At 40.2% G+C, this 23,460-nt stretch overlaps 1 protein-coding gene across 2 annotated transcripts in view; it reads right to left on the bottom strand.

The window, feature by feature from the left end:
• The window catches only part of GRAMD1C (GRAM domain containing 1C), a 109,138-nt gene extending 86,051 nt beyond the window's left edge, over positions 1 to 23,087 (bottom strand). The window contains exons 1-2 of one of the 2 annotated variants that reach the window (XM_008065854.2): positions 23,024 to 23,087; positions 17,330 to 17,475 (exon numbers count right to left, since the gene is read on the bottom strand). In XM_008065854.2, the coding sequence (XP_008064045.1) occupies positions 17,330 to 17,475; positions 23,024 to 23,054 (177 nt within the window). In that variant the 5' untranslated portion in view covers positions 23,055 to 23,087. Of the gene's footprint in view, positions 1 to 17,329; positions 17,480 to 23,023 lie in introns of both variants that reach the window. The other variant, XM_008065855.2, reaches the window with a different exon arrangement.
• Between the last annotated feature and the right edge of the window lie 373 nt (positions 23,088 to 23,460).

Below are 23,460 nucleotides of genomic sequence, written 5' to 3'. Positions count from 1 at the left end.
TCAGAACATTAAGGGTAATAACAACAACAGTTCTGATGGCCATTCCAGAAAAAGAGTTCCAAAATTGCTTCGACGGGTAGATTAGGAGCTGGCATCAGGGCATAGCTTCCCAAGGGGAGTACTTCAAAGGCGACCATAGTGATATTCAGCAATGAGGTACATAGTACTTTTTCTAGAATGAGTCTGCGAGCTTGTCAGACCCTGTATATTTTACACAGGGTACTGAAAGGACAGAATCAAAACGGCACTATCATAGGCATCCTAAACAAATCTAAAAGAAACTTGGCTCAATTTCTCCTGATATGACCCTGGCTCAACTTCCCCATGCCCTTCCAGAGGTCCTCAAACTTTTAAAACAGGGGGCCAGTTCACTGTCCCTCAGACCGTTGGAGGGGGGGACTATAGTTAAAAAAAAAAAAACTACGAAAAAATTCCTTTTTTTTTTTAAACTATAGTCTGCCCCTCCAACGGTCTGTGGGACAGTGAACTAGCCCCCTGTTTTAAAAGTTTGAGGACCTCTGCGACTAATTATACTCCGACCACAAGTTACTAATCTTAATGTGGGGGGGCTCCAAAATGTTAGGTCAAGCCCATTGGGGGTTGACTGGTCTACAATCCAGTGCTGTGCACAAAATACAAAGAATTGCGCTGAAGATAGATTGGAAAAATATAGCTAATTTAGAAAGTAAATTATAGGGGGAAGGGATTCCAGGTAGGGGAAGAAGCCAAGGCTAGAAAACATTGCCTGACCAGTGCGTAACAAAACAAAGGTGAATGGCTAGAGAAAGAGAAAGAAAAGATTCACCTCCCCAAAATAGGGAGGGGGACCAAAGCTAGGAAACATGGTGGTCATAGCTCAAAGAGCCATGTGGCCTGGCCAGCACTTAACAAGGCAATGGCAAATGGCTGCTTGAAGTCAAATTCTTTTAAATCTTCCTTTTGATGGAGGAAGGCTGTGAAGGTGACTGGGTGGTGGTCTACTCCACATCATCACAGAAGGCAAGTAAGTATAGGTACTAATGTCATGTGATGGACAGCAGGCAGATGAGTAGGCCAGTCCTGTGCCATGTTGATGCAATCTGTGTCATGAAGGTCACAAAGAGCTGATTTGGTTAACTTGTTTACTAAACAAGAAGGGAGGGGGTTGTACAGCAATTATCAGTAGCTATCTCTGAGAAACCAGTTCTGTCCTTGGCTAGTGATTAGCAGGTAATCTAAAAAGTATAGAAAAACATGACAAAGCTAAGCAATGTTAAAAGCAATATAGCTGTTCATTGGCTACACTGACTCCATGTTATGTCCTTTCAGAACCCAAGAACAATACCATACCCCCAACTAAGTTTTACTGTACCTTTGGTTCCCTAGATCAAAGGACATCAGTTAACATTTGTGATTTAAGAATCTGTCTTACAAACCCTGGCCCAGTCTCCCTGTCTCTATGATCTATTTGATTGATGTCTGTTTAATTACCTGAAACTCAGGCTTCTGGCATCCTGAACAGCTAATCACCATGGCAACAACCCCCATCGCCACCCCCACCCCACCACAGTTATTCCACCTGAATGCAAAAACAATCAACTCCTTTTCCTGACCTCCTGAAAAAAATCTTATAAACCACCAGCCTCAAACATTCTTGGCCAATGCTTCTCTTGGTGTCTGACCCCTTTCCTCTCTTGGAAAGTGAATAAGCTCTTTTGCTTGCTTGATTCTTGTGCAAATCTTTGCTACCCATGGCACTGACCAAACATGTATAACTCTTCAATAATTGTGGCTTTATAGAGCGGTCTCAGTTTCAATTTATATAAGTCCAAGGTATCATCTTCTATCTCCTATCCCTGTGCGGCCATTAAAGCTGAATGAATTCCTCAGGGCTGCCTCAGCAGTAGCTCAAGTGCTTGTAACTCTGGAAATCTGTTCCCTTTTTATTTTATTTTTATTTTTAACCCTTAAGTATTTGCCTTGCTATTCTGTGAGCCCAGATATGTATTATAAAAAGATGTCTGAAACTATTTATCCAGCATTTCTAGGTACTTCCAGCAGAACAGCATTAAAGTTAAATAGTCCCTTCCCCATATTGCCAGAAGTACTGGTTCCTATTCCTTTAAAATTAAATCTAAAAATGTTAAAACCTATCTAGGTTTACCAAACAGTATCTTAACTAAATATACTTAAAATTTTCCAGGCCGGATGAAATATTTTTTAACATAAAATAAATAGGAAAGTAAGTTTATCTTTTTTATCAGTCAGCAAAGTGAAAATATGAAATATCTTTTTTTATTGGAAAATATAGTTTATTTAGAAAGTAAATTGGAGACAGAAAGAGAGAGAGGAGAGTCACCTCTCCAAGGTACAAGAGGGGGGCAAAACCTTGGGGAAACATGGTGGCAATAGCTCAAAGAGCCATGTACACAGACCAGAGTTTAACAAAGCAATGGCCTGAAATATCCTTTTTTGTTTGTTTGGTTTTTTTTTTGAGTCAGTACAGTGGCACGCTCACAGCCACCACAGCCTCGACCTGCTGGGTTCAGGTGATCCTTCCACCTCAGCCTTTCAAGTAGCTAGAACTACAGGTGCATGCCACCACACCTGGCTAATTTTTTTTTTTTTTTTGAGTTATTGTAGAGATGAAGTCTTACCAAGTTGCCCAGGCTGTTCTCCAACCTGGAGGCTCAGGCAATCCTCAGCCTCCCAAAGTGCTGGGATTATAGACATGAGCCATTGCGCCCAACCAAAATACCCTTTTTTTAAGCTCAAATAAATCAGTCCAAGATATGTTGTGGAAGACAACATGATTACAGGAAAACTCTTCTCCAAAGTTGCCAAAGTATGTTAGAAATACACTAATTAATCCTCCTGGGCTTATTTTTTAAAAATGTTACAGAGTAACATTAATCCTTATGCTATACCTATAAATCAGGCTTGTGGCAAGTTTTAAGCTACTCATAAGAAGAAAAACTTACCTGGAAATAATGTGACTATGATCATTCTATAAGTCAATGGCAAAGGACAGGATCAAGATTTCTGGGTTCAGAAGATGGGACTCTCAATTCCAAGCAAGATGGTGATAGAACAGGTCAGACTGGGAGAGCCTCTGCAAAAGTGAGTGTCCATAAAGACTCTCTGTGTGAGTGGGTAATGTGCCAGTGGGTGTGTGAAAGTCCATCTGAGGGGAGACTTGGGTTCATGCACCTGGGGCTCTCCTCCGGAGGTGACTGCAACCCACCGCCACCCTGAGATTGGAGACCCCAGTGTGTAGGATTATCTGCCATTCTTGAGGTACTCTTGAGAGGAGGCAGCAGAGAATGGTAGTACCTGGCACCCAGCCCATGCCATTACCTGCAGTAGCAGGCCAGGCAGGAGGAGGAGGAAGGAGGTCATGGAAATCTGAAATAAAGCTACAACACTGGTGATGAGGTGCCGAAGCGCACCATCTTCTCAGTCCCGGGACTAGGCAGAGACCTGCATTGCCCCAGCCAACTCCACCCAGCCTCCATCTTGGGATCCGGAGGCTACCTTCTTATCAGACTTGGAAAGACATACGCCCCTCCCCCATACTGGAACAGGCACAGTCATGTCAGAACTGAGTGGGAGACTTGACAGTAGCAGCAGCAAGTAGGATGAGTACGGATCTGATCCATTCTCCTCCCACAGTAGTCCATGGAGCATCTGACCCATGCTGAGAACAACACTATCAGCCTGCACTGAGAGCGGAGGGGAAGAGCTGGAGACCAGAGCTGCTGCCTAAGGCAGAGGCCTGAAAGGAATCTGGAGCCACAGAAACAGCCACAGAGAGTGTTTTTTTGCTTTGTTTTGTTTTCTTCTTGCTTGTTTGTTTTAATTTTAACTTTTTTTCCTTCTCTCTATTTTTATGTTTTTGTACTTGCTTTGCTTCTGTTATTTTAATTTTTTTTGGATTTTCTGTTGATGTATGGGTATTTTTTTGAGAGAGAGTATACCAACGGGGGGGTTGTTTGTTTGTATAATTGTCTGTAATTTTTATCTTTTTTGTTTTTTCTGTCTTTGTTTGTCTCTCCATTTGTTAGTTGGTACACCTGTTTTCCCTCTTCTTCTTCTATCTCTCCACCACCCTTTCATCTTCCTCTTTCCTTTTTATATTATTTTCCCTTTTCTTATCTCAGTTTGCTTTAAGGGAGCAAACAGACACCCCCATGGCATGGACAGATTGTAAGGAAGTGAGAAGCAGGTTCCAGGGTGCCTACACACCTGTCAGTAGATACTGGGATCTGCAGATAGCTTCTGAACCACAGTTCCCCCCTTAATTAAATCTCAAAACTGCAAAAAGCATAAGTTCCCACTCCCAATCCAACATCAGAATTGAACAAAACCAGAGAATCTACATAAGGAAGAATAGGAGATTGGGCAAACAAAAATAAAAGCTATCCCACCCCCATCACTGTACAAAAGAATTAAAGAAGAGGTTTAAAAAAGGAGAGGAAAACCTACACAAATAAAGAAAAACCAAAGGAAGAATATGAGTCTCACACAGACCCCTAGGAGGTCAGCCACTGAGAATACAGACTTCAGAACTCAAACAATAAAGAGCTGTCAAAATGTCTGGTCTCAAACCACAAACCCAGATATCAAGATATTAATAGAGAGAATAAATAGAAATGAGGAGAGACAAGAGGAAAGAATGAAGGAGCTGATAACCAAGATAACAGCAATAAAGAATGCAGTGAATGAAATAAACAACACACTGTTGAGCATGGAAAGCAGAATTAACCAAGCAGAAGAAAAAATCTCAGAGCCTGAGGACCAAAATATGGAACTAACCCAAACTGTTAAAAACATAGAAAAGAAGCTTTAAAAGACAGAACAAAACCTCAAAGAGATGAGTAATTATTTCAAGAGGTCAAACCTAAGATTAATTGGAATCCCTAAGGCAGAGAGAGAAACAGAGACCACCCTGGAACAAACATTCCATGAAATTATCCAAGAAAACTTCCCTTATCTCGTAAGTGATGTGACCATTCAAACACAAGAGATTCAGAGAACCCCTGCTGTTGGGAGCCGGCCACAAAGGCACACTGAGCGTTAGGGATCGAGGAGGGCCGTGGACCCCAAGACCACTAGGATGCATTTGGGAGCTGTTGACCCCATTCCCTCCTCCCTTTTTCTATTTAGCCAAAAGGAACTCTGCCGACCTAAGCTGAAGGCTCTGTGACTGTGACAGGCATGGCTAACTCTAGAAACTCATTGTTCCTGTTTCCCATGAACTGTTGTTTTAGCTTAGGTATTAGATATAATTCAAACTCAGGTCACATTTGGGAGCCTTTAATACAGTACAAGCTTCTTTATAAGATTTAAAAGTATATTTGTAGAATTAGTATATACATATGGAGAGCTGTTTTCAGTTGTAGATGGTATAGATGATTATCTAGAGTTACCAGAAATGGTCCAGCAGAACTTTGGACTGGGCCACGTTCCTAAGGGCCCAGCGTGTACTTTGGACTGGGCTGCATTCTTTTAAACCAGTTTTTAGCTACAGTTAGTGTAGGGTTTTTCTACTTATTATAGAAATTGAATTTATTTTACTCACAGAAAGTATTGTAGAATAGGTCATGCTAACGTCAGGGAATTATGTTAGTTCAAGCATGATCAAATATGATATTTTGAGGTTTAATAAGAATACACCTAACTTTAGAAATTTCATTGTTCCCATTTTGTACTATTGCGGTTTTGGCCTTAGTACAATTTACAGTTTATATTTGGGTTTTATTTTTAGAAGCTTTATTGTTGATGATCAACTTTATATATTAGGATTAGAAATTAGAAACTTTTATAGAAATTAAGATAGATATATAGGATTTTAAAACAGCCATTTTGTTAAGAGACTGTAATCAACTGTTCCTAGAAATGGCCCAGCGTGATCTTTGGACTGGGCCACATTCTTTAGGTACTGGTTTGAGCTATAATTAAGAGTTTCTATAGTGTAGTTAGAATTAGCACAAAATAGAAAGGTATTAAGATTTAAGTTAGTCATTAGGTGTTGTGTATTCATAAGTATTAAAAGTTATTGATTATTAGAATATTATGATGTTAGAATTGTTGTATTACTTTTGAGGAACATTAACCAAGCATAAGGAACAGTGAGAAAATTTTGGGATTGTCCTTCCTCATGCTTGGGAAAACACCTGGTGGGTGGGGACGCCCCTCATCCACCTGGCTTTGTGTTCACATAATAGTCTTATGATTTAATCGGGATTGTCCTTCCTCATGCTTGAGGAAACACCTGGTGGGTGGGGGATGCCCCTCATCCACCTGGCTTTGTGTTCATGTGAAAGTCTTGTGATTTAACCTGTGAAAATTTGGGATAAAAGGCTTACAGTTTGTCCCATTAAACAGCTTCTGCACTAGACAGAGTCCAGTCTCTTTCTTTCTCCCCCTTTCTTTCTTTCTCTTTATATCTGTCCCTCATCTTTCTTTCTTTTAATATCTATCCCTCCAGTTTAATCACTGATGCCATCTTTCCTACCAGGGACCCCCAATATCTCCAGGGGCTGGGCTCCCACACCCTGCAAGACAACAAATGAGAAGACCAGCTTCTAGACACATAGTAATTCACCTACACAAAGTAGGTAAAAAGAAAAAATCCTAAAGGCAGCAAGAGAGAAAGGTCAGACTACCTACTGGGGAAGACCAATTAGAATAGCAACAGACTTATATACAGAAACACTTCAGGCTTAAAGTGTTGAAAATCCTTCCCAGATATCCAATCCCTAAGAGTTTACACTGCCTCCAGACCAGATCTATAAGAAACACTTAAGAAAGTATTAAACACAGAAGAAAGGAAAAAAAGAACATTAATGCCCTTTACAAGAATGCAGGGAAAAGATTAAAAACACACATGAATCAACCCCAAAATAAAAAAAAAACACAACAAACAAATAAAAAAACAAACAGCAGCAACAACAACAAACTCTATAAGAACCTTATGACAGGAATAAACTCTCACATTTCCATAATTAGGCTGAATGTGAATGGACTAAATGCATGACTGAAAAGAATCAGAATGGTAAACTTGATCAAATATCATAATGCAACAAAATAGTCTCCAAGAGACTCATCTCACCAGAAAGGACACTCACAGTCTAAAAGTAAGAGGATGGGAAACAAAATTTCAGGCAAACAGAACACAAAAGAAAGCAGGAGACATCATGATCTTAAAATCAGACAAAATACCCTTTAAGCTATCAAAAATTAAAAAAGATATGGAAGGTCACTATATAATGATAAAAGGTTCAATTCATCAACAAGAAATATCCATTCTAAACATATATGCACCCAACATAGGAGCACCAACTTTTATAAAGCAACTTCTGGGAAAATTTTAAAAAGATAATGATTCTAACACTATCATAGTTGGGGACTTAAACACTCCACTAACAACCCCAGACAGATTATCAAGACAAAAACTCAACAAGGAGATCCGGAACCTCAACATGATGCTTGATCAAATGGACTTAATTGATACCTACAGAACACTCCACTCAACAACCATGGAATATACATTCCACTCATTATCACACAGAATGTACTCTAATGTTGACCATATCCTTGACCATAAATCAAGTATAAACAAATTCCTTAAGACTGAAATATTGCCATATACTTTCTCAGACCACAGTTGACTAAAAATAAATACATATCAACACCAACAATTTCCCAAAACCAACAAAGGCATGGACACTAAATGGCATGACGCTAAACAACTCCCGGGTCAACATGAAAATCAAAACAGAGATTAAAAGATACCTGGAAACAAATGAAAATGAAGAAACATCTTACCAAAATCTCTGGTTTGCCATGAAATCAGCACTAAGAGGGGAATTCATATCTCTACACACACACAAGAAAATGGAAAGATCAAAAGTTAACTAACTAAGAAAACACCTAAGGAAGCTAGAAAAGCAAGACCGCCAAAACCCTAACTTTAGCAGAAGACTCCAGATCACCAAAATAAAAGCCCAAATTCAGGACATAGAACACAAAAATATAATACAAAAAAATCAATGAAATTAAAAGCGGATTTTTTAAAAGGATAAACCCCTAGCTAGACTGACCAAGTAGAAGAGAGAAAAAGCCCCAAAAAACACAATCAGAAATGCAGAAGATGAAATAACAACTGACCCCAAAGAAATACAAAAGATTATCAGAGATTACTATGTACACCTGTATTGAAACAAACTCAAAAACCTAAATGAAATGAAGGACTTTATGACATCACACAAACTCCCCAAGGTGAAACAAAAAGAAATCGAGACCCTAAATAGGTCAATAACAACCCAGGAAATCAACTATGTCATAAGAAAATTACCTACCAAAAAAAAACCCCAGACCTAATGGCTTTACAGCAGAATTCCACAAAACATACAAGGATGAGCTGATACCCTTCCTATTGAAAGTATTCCAGGCAATTGAGAAAGATGGAACTCTCCCCAAATCACTTCATGAAGCTAACATTATATTGTTTCTCAAACCAGGTAAAGATCCAACAAAGAAAGAGAACTATAGGCTACTACCCTTGATGAACATAAATGCTAAAATTCTCAACAAGATTCTAGCAAACTGGATCCAAAAACATATCTCAAAAATCATCCACCATGATCAAGTAGGTTTCATTCCTGGGATGCAGGGCTGGTTCAACATCCACAAGACCATAAATGTATTAAGTATATCAACAGATGTAAAGACAAAAACCACATGATAATATCATCAGACATGGAAAAAGCTTTTCACAAAATCCAGCACCCTTTCTTAATAAAAACCCTCGAATATCTAGGCATAGATGGAACATACCTCAAAATTGTAAGAGTCATCCACAAGAAACCCACAGCCAACATACTGCTAAACAGACATAAATTAGAACCATTTCCCCTGAAAACCAGAACAAGACAAGGATGCCCACTCTCACCCCTCCTGTTCAACATAGTATTAGAAGTCCTAGCTAAAACAACCAGACAAGAGAAGAAAATCAGGAGTATCCAAATAGGAAAAGAGGAAGTCAAGTTATCCCTCTTTGTAGATGACATGATTCTATACCTCGAAAACCCAAGAGACTCTGTCAAAAACCTCCTTGTACTGATAAAGGACTTTGGCAAAGTCTCAGGGTAAAAAATCAATGGCATAACACAGTTGCATTTCTGTACACCAACAATAAACAAACAGAAACTCAAATAAAAAGCACAATCCCATTCACAAAAGCCACAAGAAAAATGAAATACCTTGGCATCTTCCTAACCAGAAAAGTCAAAGACCTTTACAATGAAAACTACAAAACACTGCTCAAGGAAATCAAAGATGACAGAAACAAATGGAAAAATATTCCATAGAAGAATCAACATTGTTAAGATGTCCATCCAACCCAATCTATAGATTTAATGCAATACCCATTAAATTACCAGAAAATGACAATATAGGAATCATATGGAAATATAAACAACCACGAACATCCAAAACAATCCTCAGCAAAAAAACAAAGTGGGAAGCACCAGGCTCCCAGACTTTAAACTTTATATAAAGCTACAATAATCAAAACAGCCTAGTGTTGGTATGAAACAGGCATACAGACCAATGGAACAGGATAGAGATACCAGAAGTAAAACCTCAATTTCCCAACAAACGCATCTTTGACAAAACCTCCACAATCATCCACTGGGGAGAGGAGAACCTATTCAGTAAATGGTGCTGAGAAAATTGGTTGACCATATGCAGAAGATTAAAACAAGGCCCCTACTTATCACTATACACAAAAGTAAACTCTAAATGAATCAAAGACCTAAATGTAAAACCTCAAACTATAAGAACCTTAGAAAACACAGGAGACACCCTTACAGAAGGTGGAATGGGCAATCAATTCCTGACCAAAAACCCAAGTACCCATGCCATAAGAGACAAGACAGACAAGTGGGACCTCATCAAACGGACAAGTTTCTGCAAAGCCAAAGAAACCATTGAGAGAGCTGGAGATAGCCCACAGACTGGGAAAAAATGTTTGCCAACCGTATATCTGACAAAGGTCTAACATCTCGGATCTACAAGGAATTCAGATTGGCTGATAAGAAAAAAGCAAACAGCCCCATTACAAAGTTAGCAAAAGATATGAATAGACGCTTCTCAAAAGAAGACATATGAGCAGCCAATAGATACATGAAAAAATGCTCAGCCTCACTAATCATCAAAGAAATGCAAATCAAAACCACACCGGGATACCACCTAACTCCAATCAGGATGGCCATCATCAATAATTCACACACACACGAAAACAGATGCTGGAGAGGATGTAGCGAAAAGGGAACACTTGTACACTGTTGGTGGGAGTATAAACTAGTACAGCCTCAGTGGAAAACAGTGTGGTGATTCCTAAAACATCTAAAAATCGACCTCGCATACAACCCTGCAATCCGCCCACTGGGAATAAATCCAGAGGAACTTAAATCACTCTATGAAAAAGATACCTGCACACACATTTATTGCAGCATTATTCACAATAGCAAAAACATGGAACCAACCAAGCTGCCCATCAAAAGAGGACTGGATTTTTTTTTAAATGTGGTACATATACATGATAGAATATTATGCAGCCATAAAGGAGAAGAAAATTATGAACTTCACAGCAATTTGATGGGCTTAGAGGCTATAATGCTGAGTGATCTATCACAGAAATAAAGAACTGAGTATCACATGTTGTAACTCGTAAGTAGACCTTGAACAACTATCGTAATACTATAAAAAAGGGGTTGGCAGTAGTGAGAAACTACCAGGGGAGAGGGGGGACACACCTCATCAACAAGGGTACCTGCATAATGAACATATGTATACCTAACCCTGAATTGTGCCCCACATATTTAAAATTAAAAATTTATTTTAAAAAAAGATTTCTGATTTTTTGTACAATTAAACAAAATGACTATGATATAGAAAAATTCAAATCCAAATATTTATATTAAAACATTAAAAGTTTTTATTTTTGTTTCTTTTATTTTATTAAATTTTTCAAAATATAGAAACAGGGTCTTGCTGTGTTGTCCAGGCTGGTCTTAAACTTCTGAGCTCAAGCAATCTTCCCTCCTCGGCCTCCTAAAGTGCTGAGATTACAAGCATGAGCCACCACACTCAGCCTTATTATTTGAATATATATATATAGATAACGTTTAAAAATCTAGACTTCCAGAGGAGGGGAGGGCACACCTCATCAAGGGTACCTGCATAATGAACATTTGTATACCTAACCATGAATTGTACCACACACATTTAAAATAAAAAATTTTATCTAGACTTTTTTAAATTGTTAAAATGCTTTTTTAAAAACAAACAATTTGAATTCTAAACTCTTTTAAAATTCTTCTACTCTTTTTTTTCTATTTTCCTTCCTAAATCAAAGATCTGAAGGATCTACAATTTCATATCTTCTTTCTTCTATTTATATTTGTCAAGATTTTCAAATATACAATAATTCAAAGAAGAACACACAAAGTACCCCAAACAAATTTAATTTTAGTTACATTTCAGAAAACCTTCTAAAGCACCCCCTTTAAAATATAATTATTTGAGGCAGGAGGATCACTTGAGCACAGGGGCTCAAGAACAGCCTAGACAACAGCACGAGACCTCATCTCAACAAAAAAATTTAAAGCAGTTGCCAGGCATGGTAGTCCTAGCTACTTGGGAGACTGAGATGGGAGGGTCACATGAGCCCAGGAGAGGTCAAGGTTATGTTGAGGTGTGGTCTTGCTACTGCATTCCAGTCTGGGCAACAAAATGAGAACTCAACTCAAAAAATACACACACACACACACACACACACACACACACACACAAACATAATTATCAACTAAATCTGCTATTAAAAAAATAAGTATATACAAATGATTTCTTTGCTTGCTCACTGATATTGGTATGAAAATTCAAATTAGCAGAAAAATGGCCACAAAATGGACAAAAGGATGGTAAAAGTGAAGAATAATTAATTAATGATGGTATTGTGCTGTAAATAATTGAGAGTTGATTACACAGAAAAAGGTATTTCTTAAAAACCTGACACTTGGGGTAAGATTTCTCAAACCACTTTGCCTTTTCACCCTACTTACATCAATCTTTTTTTTCATTTTTAATTTTAAAGATGCAGGGTACAATTCAGAGTGAGGTATACAAATGTTCATTGTGCAGGGATCCTTGTTGATGAGGTGTGCCCCCCACTCCAGCAGATTCCCACTCCTGCCAATCCCACCCCCCTACCCCTGCAGCAGTTTCCCACTACTGTCAATCCTTTTCTTATAGTATTATGATAATTGTTCAAGGTCCTTTTATGAGTGAGAACATGTGATACTCAGTTGTTTCTGTAATAGATCACTTAGTATTATAGCCTCTATGTCCATTCAAGTTGCTGTGAAGTTCATAATTTTGTCCTTCTTTATGGCTGTGTAATATTCCATCATGTATATGTTCCACATTTTTAAAATCCAGTGAGAAAGAGAGAGTCTAAAGCTGTTGATTTTACTATTAATAGCTATGGGGAATTAATTATACTTCTTTAAACTGACATTTTACTGTCAGACACTTATCAGCCAAACTATTAAACTGCATGAGATTCCTATTGATTCAAGACATACAAGTGATCCTACCTAAGGCAATCTACAGATTCAATGCAATACCTATTAAATTACCATCACCATTCTTCTCAGACCTAGAAACGACAATACGGAAATGGAAACATAAGCAACTACAGATAAACAAAATAATCCTCAGTAAAAGAAACAAAGTGGGAGGTATCACACTTCCAGACTTTAATCTTTATTATAAGGCTACAATAATCAAAATAGCCTGGTATTCGAACAAGAACAGGCATATAGACTAATGGACCAGGATAGAGACTCCGGAAGCAAAACCTTAATTTCTCAACCAAGTCATCTTCAACAAAGCCTCCATCAACAACCACTAGAAAGAGGAGAATGTATTCAGTAAATGGTGCTGGGAAAACTGGTGGACCACATGCAGAAGAATGAAACAGGATTCCCATCTATCACCATACATAATAATCAACTCTAAATGAATCAAAGACCTAAACGTAAAACCTCAAACTATAAGAATCTTAGAAAATGCAGGAGACACCCTTTTGGAAATTGGAATGGGCAACCAATTCCTGATCAAAACCCCAAAAGTCCATCCATGCCATAAGAGATAAGATTGACAAGTGAAGCCAGGCTCAGTGGATCAGCCTGCAATCACGAGCCTTTGGGAGGCTGAGGTGAGTGGGTTGCCTGAGCCCGCGGGGTTTGAGACCCACCTGGGCAGGCGAGACCTCATCTCTACAATAAATAAAAAAATTAGCCAGGCATGGTACCACACGCCTGTAGATCCAGCTACTTGGAAGGCTGAGGCAGAAGGATCGCCGGAGCCCAGCAGGTCGAGGCTGTGGTGGCCAGGAGCGGCCACTGCACTCCAGTCTGGGTGACAGAGTGAGACTCCAACTCAAAAAAAAAAAAAAGAGAAGATTGACAAGTGGGACCTCATCAAACTGAAAATCTTCTGCAAAGCAAAAGAAACCATTAAGAGAGTGGGGAGACAGCCCACAGAATGGGAATAAATATTTGCCAACTGTATACCTGACAAAGGCCTAACATCCAAGATCTACAAAGAACTCAAACATACCAAAAGGAAAAAAAAAACCAAAACAGCCCCTTTAGAAAGTGGGCAAAAGACATGAACAGCTATTTCTCAAACTAAGACATACAGACAACAGACACATTAAAAAATGCTCAGTCTCACTAATCATCAGAGAAATGCAAATCAAAACCACATTGAGATACCACCTAACTCTAGTCGGGGTGGTCATTATTACTAAAAAAAAAACAAAACAAAACAGATGTTGGCAAGTATGAAAAGAAAAGGGAATACTTGTACACTGTTGGTGGTGGGTGTGCAAACTAGTTCATCCTCTTTGTAACAGTGTGACAATTCCTAAAAGAATTAGAAATTGACCTTCCATATGACCCAGCAATCCCCCTTCTAGGAATATACCTGGATGAACTCAAGTTATTCTACAAAAAAGATACTTGTGCACTCATGTTTATTGCAGCACTATTCACAATAGCAAAAACATGGGACTAAACGTGCTACCCATTGAAAGTAGACTGGATTTTTTTAAATGTGGTAACAAAAATAACTAAATAAAGTATACTCACAGTAAAAAAAAAAAATGTGGTACATACACATTGTGCAGTATTACGCAGCCATAAAGAAGGACAAAATTATAGACTTCGCAGCAACTAGGATGGATTTAGAGTCTATCATACTCAGTGATCTATCACAGAAACAAAGAACTGAGTACCACATGTTCTCACTCATAAGTGGACTCTGAACACCTATCATAATACTACAAAGAAGGGATTGGCAGTAGTGGGACACTGCCAGGGGAACAGAGGTGAGGGGGCACACAACATTAATAAGGGTGCATGATCCCAATTCAGGAGAAGTGAGACCCAATGGGAGGCCCCAACTTCACCGTGTGTGACCACTTATGTACCCAATCCTGCCTTGTACCCCACATCTTTAAAATAAAAAAAGAAATTTTTAAAAAGACATGTGAGTGTTATAATATTGTGACCCAATCTCTAATTTTATAGGTGAAGTGACTGAGGTCAGGCAGATTATACAACATATTCAAGATCACCATACACTGAAAACACCCAAGACAGAGCAGATATACCAATTCCAGAGGTGCTGTCCCCAACTTCCAGTGTGTTCAATTATATTACGCAGCCCTCTGAATTCACATCTGTGGGACAGTGATTTAGCCAGGCTAGAATATATGAGTTATTCTACATTAATGAATTTTCCAGATTCCTGTAGCTTAACTATTTAAATACTAAAACTTTAAAGTTTTGGTAGAAACCTTCCTAAAGTGAAAAAGCACAATTCAAGATTCTATTGTGTTCCAGTGAAATGGCTTATTCTTAATTCTTTGCTTAATTATCAAGTCATGTGCATTATGATACTTTCCTGTTATGCTACTTGTCTTGTGTTTTGTTTTCATTTTGTCTGTCTGTCTGTTTGTTTGTTTGTTTGTTTGTTTGTTTTAGAGATGGGGTATTACTATATTGTCCAAGCTGGATTCCAACTCCTGGGCTCAAGTGACCCTCCCACCTCAGTCTCCTGAGTATCTGGGATTACAGGTGCAAACTATGACACCTGGCTTATCTATCTTGTGTCAGTTTTGGATCCCTCAGTAAACTTCCCATCTTACTGTTTTCATTCAATACCAACTTTATTGTGGGGAGAACAAGGAAAAGAGAAAAACAACATGATGGAGTCAGTGGATACAGATGAAGTTAAAATGGCAGAGAAAAAAATGATTTATTTTCCAGACTTCTAAAACATCAAGTCACAGTACTGTATTAGAGTCAACTTAGTTGCACAGTCCTTTGACCTCCTCATTAAAAGGCCCAGGTTTCTATACTTTTTTTTAGCTTCTGCTATCATTTCTTACTGCTATGTTTTATTATTACCAACAAATTCTCCTATCTCCAATATCCTGTTCAGTTTATTTAAGCTTATTTTTTAAAAGGCAAATATATATTAAAGAAACTCCAGATGAAGATTTGAGGCATTCTCCTATTACCAGATATATCAGCATGGACTCTAACTTAGCTCTGCAGGGTCATTGTTTTTGTTTGCTTCTGAGCTATTGATAGTTCTGGTTTCTGGGTGAGTGACCTCCGGAAAAGTCTGTAAAATTTCTGAGATCCTGTATTTGTCTTTAAATCTATTCTATGTAAATTCATATTAAAAAATCCTTAAAGTATCTGACCAAAAGCAAACCTCTGACACTAAGCCAGTGTTCTCAAACTTTAATAAACATGTATATTACCAAGAAATCTTGTGGAAAATGAAGGTTCTGATCCAGTAGGTCTGGGTTGGGCCCAAGATTCTGATTTCTAATTCACCTAACAGGTGATGCATAGTCTGCTGGCCCCACAGGCTACATGTTTAGTAGCAAGGATCTAGAACACATACCTCTTTTCTTTTCTCTCCTATTTCTAAATTATCTCATTCCTTTGCTTTTCCCTTTTGTTGTACTAGTCTTTTCTTAAGTCTGTAGTAACCACAGTAACTACTTAGTCCTGTAGCTACATAGCCTTTGTACCTATGAAAGTCCCTCAATCTATATATAACATAAAGTATAAAAATCACAGTGCAGAAGGGTCAAAACGCCACAGTAGTCAAAAACCTTTTCTAAATGTGGCCAAAATAATATACTCTATATAGATGACATGGTTTTTAGGATGTGTTGTTATTTTGGTATATTTCTTAGCAATTAACTATTTTCCTTAGGAAATGGTTCAAAAAAAGCTTATGACATTAAGTTTCTTAATAGGAAGTCAGAACCTTTAGTCATGTTAAGATTCAGTAACATTCCAATGAACTGAACTGCTAATTATGAACAAAATGATGACACGTGTACTAATCTTTATAACCTAATATTACATCTTTTTTTAGTCTACTCTATAATTATAAGAAAATCTGCTACCAAGGTTACCTAACCCTTAAGAGATCACCTTTCTAATGAACTAATTGGAACTATATACGCCTTATAATCTTACACAAATTTCATTTATAGTTTGTCTTATACTAGATTCTTTTTAGTGGCTCATAACACTCACAGGAATTGTTAGATTTAGAATGAGCCTTTTAATATAAAAAATGTTAGCATTCATATGGTAACAGAAATATTATTCTTACAAGAAGACTCTAAGATCTTACTGAACCTGATCAACAAGTAGTAGTCTCAGTTTACAGTGGGGAAACCTGAAGCATATCCAGGTTATACAACCAAGTGAACACAATGCAAACAAGAATATGACACTCCTAACTGTAAAGTCCATCTTCTAGTCATTATACACTATAGATCAAACATTATTAAACTTCCTTTTAAGTACAGGAGTTGATTTTTTAAAATCAAAATTATGCTAAATAGCTGGTTTCTCAGTAACACTCAGAACTATGGTTTCTATGTAATAGTGGTCTCTTGCCAATACAGTGAGCTACAGTGCAAGTGGAATCCAATTCTCTGGTGTCATTTTCTCACAAGGAAATTGAAGCAGATAATTCCACTCCATCAAACCAGACAACAGTGCATTCTAGTGGTCAAAGAAGAAGTAATCAGAAATGTCTTTGGGACTCTAGACGCAAACCTAACCATCAAAATTATAGCAGCTAAGGAAAAAATGCACAAACATTATGTCAATTGTTGTAGACTTAAAGAAAATGTGTATCCAAAATTTAAATTAAGCTGTATTTTAAAAATTACCCAAAAGTTCCAGTCACCACTCCAATTATGCGAATTTGGTCCCTGTTTCCTAGCTGACACGGTATTATTCTCATCCACAGTTGGGTTGGGATTTTCCTCGACCTCCTCCTGTAACTCAGTGGCAAGGCTTGAATCCCCTTCTTTTACTGCCTGGAAACAAATATCAAACCATTTAAACTACTTATTGAGAAATGGCAATTTTTAAAAGAGGAGCGTTAATGTTCAAAACACACACATTAATGTTAAAAGGACAATATTTAAATGTTTAGAAGACATCTATGTTTTTGCTTCTATAGTTTATACATTTATACATGCAACAAAGGCTTTCCAACTACTACTATTTGCTAGGTAGTTTCGTTGTCATTAGGGATACAAAGATGTACACAACAAAATCCTAGTCTCCAGAAGTTTAGTCTGCCAGAGGAACAATTAAATAGTAAAAATACAATGTAGCCGGGCTCAGTGGCTCAGCCTGTAATACCGCACCTTTGGGAGGCTGAGGTGAGTGGATTGCCTGAGCCCGCCGGTTCGAGACCCGTCTGGGCAGCGAGACCTCATCTCTACAATAAATCAAAAAATCAGCCGGGCATGGTAGCACGCGCCTGTAATTCCAGCTACTTGGAAGGCTGAGGCGGAAGGATCGCCGGAGCCCAGCAGGTCGAGGCTGCGGTGGCCGGGAGCGGCCACTGCACTCCAGTCTGGGTGACCGAGTGAGACTCCAACTCAAAAAAAAAAAAACAATGTAATGGGGGTATCAGTTGGTACAACCACTTTGAACAATGTGCAATGTCCAGTGGGGTCTTAGATGTACATATACCACAATGCAGCAATTTAACGTACACATGGAGTCAAGAATGTTAGTAATACTAAGAAAGTGGAAATAACTTCACTGTCCACCAATAGAGAAATAGTAAATAAGCTCTGATTTATACATACAATGGAGTTTAAATGAGTGATTGAGATGTCTTGAACAGGTATTGGCCCCCAATCTAAAGAGCACTCAGGGCAATGATTATACTCTGGCAAGATATGGGACCATGTGGTGGTTGCTCATGAAGAAGCAGTCATTGGGGAGTTAAAAGAAAGAAACAGAAGAAAATAAGGAGCTGGGGGTTGGTGGGCAGGTATTGAAAAGCAGCCATTATGAGAGTACATGGCTCACAGGATCCTGAAATAACTCTGCTGCTGCTCCCACCAATAACTCTTTTGCAACAAAGACCCTGGTCCTCAGGGTTGTAAGGAAAAGCACCTGTGGCACCACTGTGGCAAAAAGCAAAAGGGTAAGTCAAACCCCACTCAAGCTTTAGGTTCTTAAACCCTTCAAGTAACCATTGCCATGGGGAAAGCCATAATCATGATGATAGCTATTTGAGGCTCTCTGGAGAAGAAATTTGTAAATATGAAAGGGTTGAGAGGGCCCCCTCCACCTGAAGTGTATCTAGTAACCTCCAAAAAGAGGGGAGAAAGAAACAAAGAAACCTAGATGGGGGGGAGACAAATGAACAATAACAACAACAAAACTGAAACGGGAGACCGTAATAGTTGGACATACAAAATTTATTAAAACAATCTATATAACAAAAGAGAAAGACTGGCTTTTTTGCTTCTATAACATAGGTTCTGAAGGCCAGGCGGGGTGGCTCACATCTATAATCCCAGCACTTTGGGAGGCTGAGGTGAGAGAATTGCCTGAGCCCATGGGTTCAAGACCAGCCAGGGCAACTTGGCAAGGCCTCATCTCTATAATCTAAAAATTAGCCGGGCGTGGTGGTGCACACCTATAGTCCCAGTTACTTGGAAGGCTAAGGTGGAGGGATTGCCTGAGCCCAGCAGGTCACAACTGTGGTGGCCGTGAACATGCCACTGCACTCCAGCCTGAGTGACAGCGTGAGACTCCAATTCAAAAAAATAAAAAATAAAAAAAATAACCACAGGTTCTGAATTTACTTCAACATGTGCAAAAATGTAGCAACTGGAAAAATCTTCATGGCTTTAATCAATACTGGGGCTCAAATTAGTTATACCTGGAGATCCCTACATTTAAACATGGTATCCCCTAAAATACTAGTGGAGTTACTCAACATGAAGCAGACAAGTAGGCATGCCTCACCTTAATCAACAGAACTACTGCTTTGCCTAAATTCTCCATGGTCATGGTATATGTTGCCATAAAATATCCCACAGTGGCTATGGATACCCTGATCCAATGAGTAATTAATTAAAATCAAGTCATCAGAGCTTACAAATTGGCTTTCAAAAAAAGGGGACCCCATGGACCACCAACCTCAACCCCTAGTTAAAATAATACAATCCAATGTAAAATAAAACAGGTCCTCCAAGGACTGAAACTTATTATGTAAGACCTACTTAGTGAAAGAGTGATTATCCCTACTGCTTCTCCATTTAACAGCCCAATTTGGCCTGTTAAACTTGGAAAGAATGAATGGCGCATCATAGTGGATACTGCATCCTTGATGTAGTATCCTTCTTACCCATGAAGGCCCCTATCCCCAACACACTATTGAAATTACTATCCAGCCAGGCGCAGTGGCTCACCCTGTAATCCTGTGCTTTGGGAGGCTGAGGTGAGTGAATTGCCTGAGCCCGCGGGTTCAAGACCCACCTGGGCAAGACCTCATCTCTACAATGAATCAAAAAATTAGCTGGGTGTGGTAGCGCGCGCTTGTAGTTCCAGCTACTTGGAAGGCTGAGGCGAAAAGGATTGCCAGAGCCCAGCAGGTCGAGGCTGCGGTGGCCGGCAGTGGCCACTGCACTCCAGTCTAGGTGACAGAGTGAGAATCCAACTCGAAAAGAAAAGAAATTACTATCCAATCCACAACTAGTAAACAATGTGCCATTATAGATTTGGCTACTATGCTCTGTTCAGTGCCTCCTTCAACAAGCTCTTCGCCTCCAGACAGACACAATCTACACCTAGCTAACCACAGAGTACCTTTCAGACAAGATCTTAACTACAACCAATTTTCTCCAGGAGCACAGTTGTGACATTACACCAATGACATCCTCCTCCGAGGACAGGCTTTTGACATACTCAAAAGGAGCTCTCAAAAGAGGGATGGTCCACTGTCATATACATAGTGTATGGCCTGCCACCTTGGTTAAATTTCTGAAAATTATTTGGTAAACCAAGGACCACTCCATCCCTGGCACTATCAAGAAACAGCCAGCTATTGATCCTCTTAGCACCAACAACATTACAACAAGTCCAATACCTTTTATCCCTTTTTAAATTCTAGAGACAAAATAATCCTCATTTACAAATTTTACTTAAGCCCATTTACGCTGTGACTATCCTGAATGCAACCCCTTTAAAGGTTCTAGAATTTGTGAAAATACAACAGATACTCTCATTAGTACTATCCCCTAGCTCATCCCCAAAACACAGATACACACACACACAGAGCTTCACTGCAGAGACTTTAGTAACTATTCTCATAACTCATGAGCCTCTGGGCCACCCATAATGTCCATAAATTGTCCATAGGCTTCTGATGCAAGAAAATTCTCAGCCCCACAGCATCTGCCATTACAGCAGGAATTGGTAGCAGCACTCTGGGCTTCCCTGGAAATAGAAGCTCTGACAAGTCCTGAGCCCATGACCCTCTAGACCCAGCTGCCCATCACACCCCAAGTCATGGAAACAGCACCCTGCAAGCTCAGCACAGTCAACAAGGCCTCCTTACTAGCGGACAGAGCCAAATCTGGGCCTTCTGTCACATGCCATATGTAGGAAGGCATGGTCTCCCTTGTCCTCATTGCCTAGGCTGATGCCATGGTGCTGGAGGCCACGCCCTCTTGGACGCTTTGTCAACTTGGGAGCAACTGGGGTTCAACTGAGCAAACAGCAACAGGAGTTTGTATACTTTACAGACAGCCTCACCATTATTATACATGATGGAGCTCATTGTAGACCTGTTGCTTTTCATTCCTTCACCAGGATGTCCCTGATAAAGGACAAGACCCAAGAGACAACACAACTGGCTAAACTTCAGGATGTCACCTTAACACTGAATGCTCTGGTCAACAACTGGCTCCATCTGCACATTTTTACAGATTCTTGTGACTCTCCCTGAGAGTTGTCCCCTGTAGGGTAAAGAACTCTGGGACTTTCTTGTTTCACAATACACAAAATAGAAATCAAGGTCACACACGTCTCTACATATGCTAAAGCCATAATACAAGGCCTCACCAAGATACCCCTATCCCCTTCAGGGCTCCAGACATTACTGATAGTGACCATTTATTTCTCAAAATACATTTCATTCCTCAAAATACAACTCTGGGCTTTCGATCAAGGCTTTCAGTAGAACATTCACCTTCCTTCCTGGTTTTAGGCGATAGGCCACACAGAGAGCCTTAAGGCTTACTTAAGTTCAAATTCAATTCAAGGAAGATGGTACATTTCAGATATGGGTCAAACATTTTTTTTAAGCCTCACCCCTCCCTCTTCCTCATCTGCCTCTCATCTGTACAAGCTAAGAAAGTCTGAGTGCTCTTTCCTTTGTGGTAGGTGAGAGATTCAAACCAAGCAGACCCCTGTCCACGCACAGGAACCCTCACTCCGGCCCTACTCTCTAACCACAGTAAAATCCTGGAGCCAGTCTCCTTTGCTTGCTCTTTTAAGCCATTTTGGTGCTGCTTGAGAGGCCCACCCTACTCTCCCCAGAGACTTCAATTATGTAAGTAAAAGACATTTTCCTCATGGTGTATGAGTGGCATCATCAGTTTCTACCCCTGAAACAAATTTGGGGTGAGGGGCCCATTCTGGCTTTCTAGGGTGTCTATAACAGATTCCTATCTCTTTGCAGAGTTAATCTCTCTAAATCTGTTTCCTTAACTCTACAGTAGAGGAAATAATTCTCTCTGGTCTCGGCAATAAGCTTTTTGAGAGCAGAAATCACGTCTGTGTTACTCACCATCTTATCCCAAACACCCAATGCCAGGAACAAAGTTGAATCAATGACTGTTGGGTTCATGAATATCTCCCTTGATCATTTCGTGGCGATGTTCTGAGAATCCGTTGAAATAATACATTCATTCATGTACTCATTCAACAGTCATTGGCGTGCCTCAACAGATCCATAAACTATTAAATGCTCTTCAAAAGAAGTGAATGCAGTTCTCAAAAAGTAAAACACACACACACACACAACCGGTGCAAAAGGACAGTGTTCAGAAACGCAAACACCCTTGCGACCAAAGCAGGCTGTCACCCTGAACACTAACAAACAAGTTTTTCCATTTTGTCAATGCGGGCAGGAAACAAATAGCAAAGCAGGATGACACCCCAAACTTGACTGACAGGACAGTGATTTCAACCACCCGGGCCCTTGTGTCAGGGCACAAGTCGAAAGCAAGGGGGTGAGGCTGGAAGAACGTGACACCGGGTCAGAATCACGGCCGCGGAGCCTGACTCCAAGGACCTGAGGCTGGGACACCTGGCCCTGGGACATCAAACCAGGACACTTCGGGACCCAAGTCGAGCCCTCGACGCCCCGGGCCCGCCCCCCCCCCCCCCCCCATCTCCTGCGTAACAACTTTCCAAACACTCCAAAGCGCGCCGAGAAAAGAGAACGGAAGAACGAACCGTCACCTGAGAAGGTTCGGGCAACCAGCGTGCGGAAAACCCCGGGGTAAAGCCACCGCTTGGGAACGTGCCCCAGCGAAGGCCGCTTACCTGACGGACGGTCAAGGCGCCCTCCATCGCGGCCGCCGACCGCGCACGCGCGTCCCCGCGCGCCCCACGGCTGGGAGGGGGCGTCCCGGCGCGCGCGCTCCGGACCCCCGGCCCCGCGCGCCTCTCCCGCCGGCCCTCCGGGCACCTCCCGCCCGGGCGCTTGGCGCCCTCTGGCGGTGATGGAGTGCCGTTGCCTCTGGCGAACTCCTACAGGTGGCTGTTAACATTGGTGAGCCTGGGGAGGCTGATCTTGATCAGGGGGTCAGGAGGAGCCTGACCTAGTGCCCAACCTACAAGCCTGTGCCTGCCCTGCAACGGTCTACCCTGCCCCAGTGTGCGAAGCAGTGAATTGAGCGGGAAACTCTTGTTCCTTCAAATCAGGGATTAAAGCGCCAGATACAGAGCTGCTGGAGAATTGCAGATCCTTGGCTCC

The sequence above is a fragment of the Carlito syrichta genome, unplaced genomic scaffold (assembly GCF_000164805.1).
Source record: "Carlito syrichta isolate Samal-C Ts95f unplaced genomic scaffold, Tarsius_syrichta-2.0.1 Scaffold308815, whole genome shotgun sequence".
Classification (NCBI taxonomy): Eukaryota; Metazoa; Chordata; class Mammalia; order Primates; family Tarsiidae; genus Carlito; species Carlito syrichta.
Note: the sequence above shows the minus strand (reverse complement) of the source record. Positions and strands in the feature narration are given on the sequence as shown.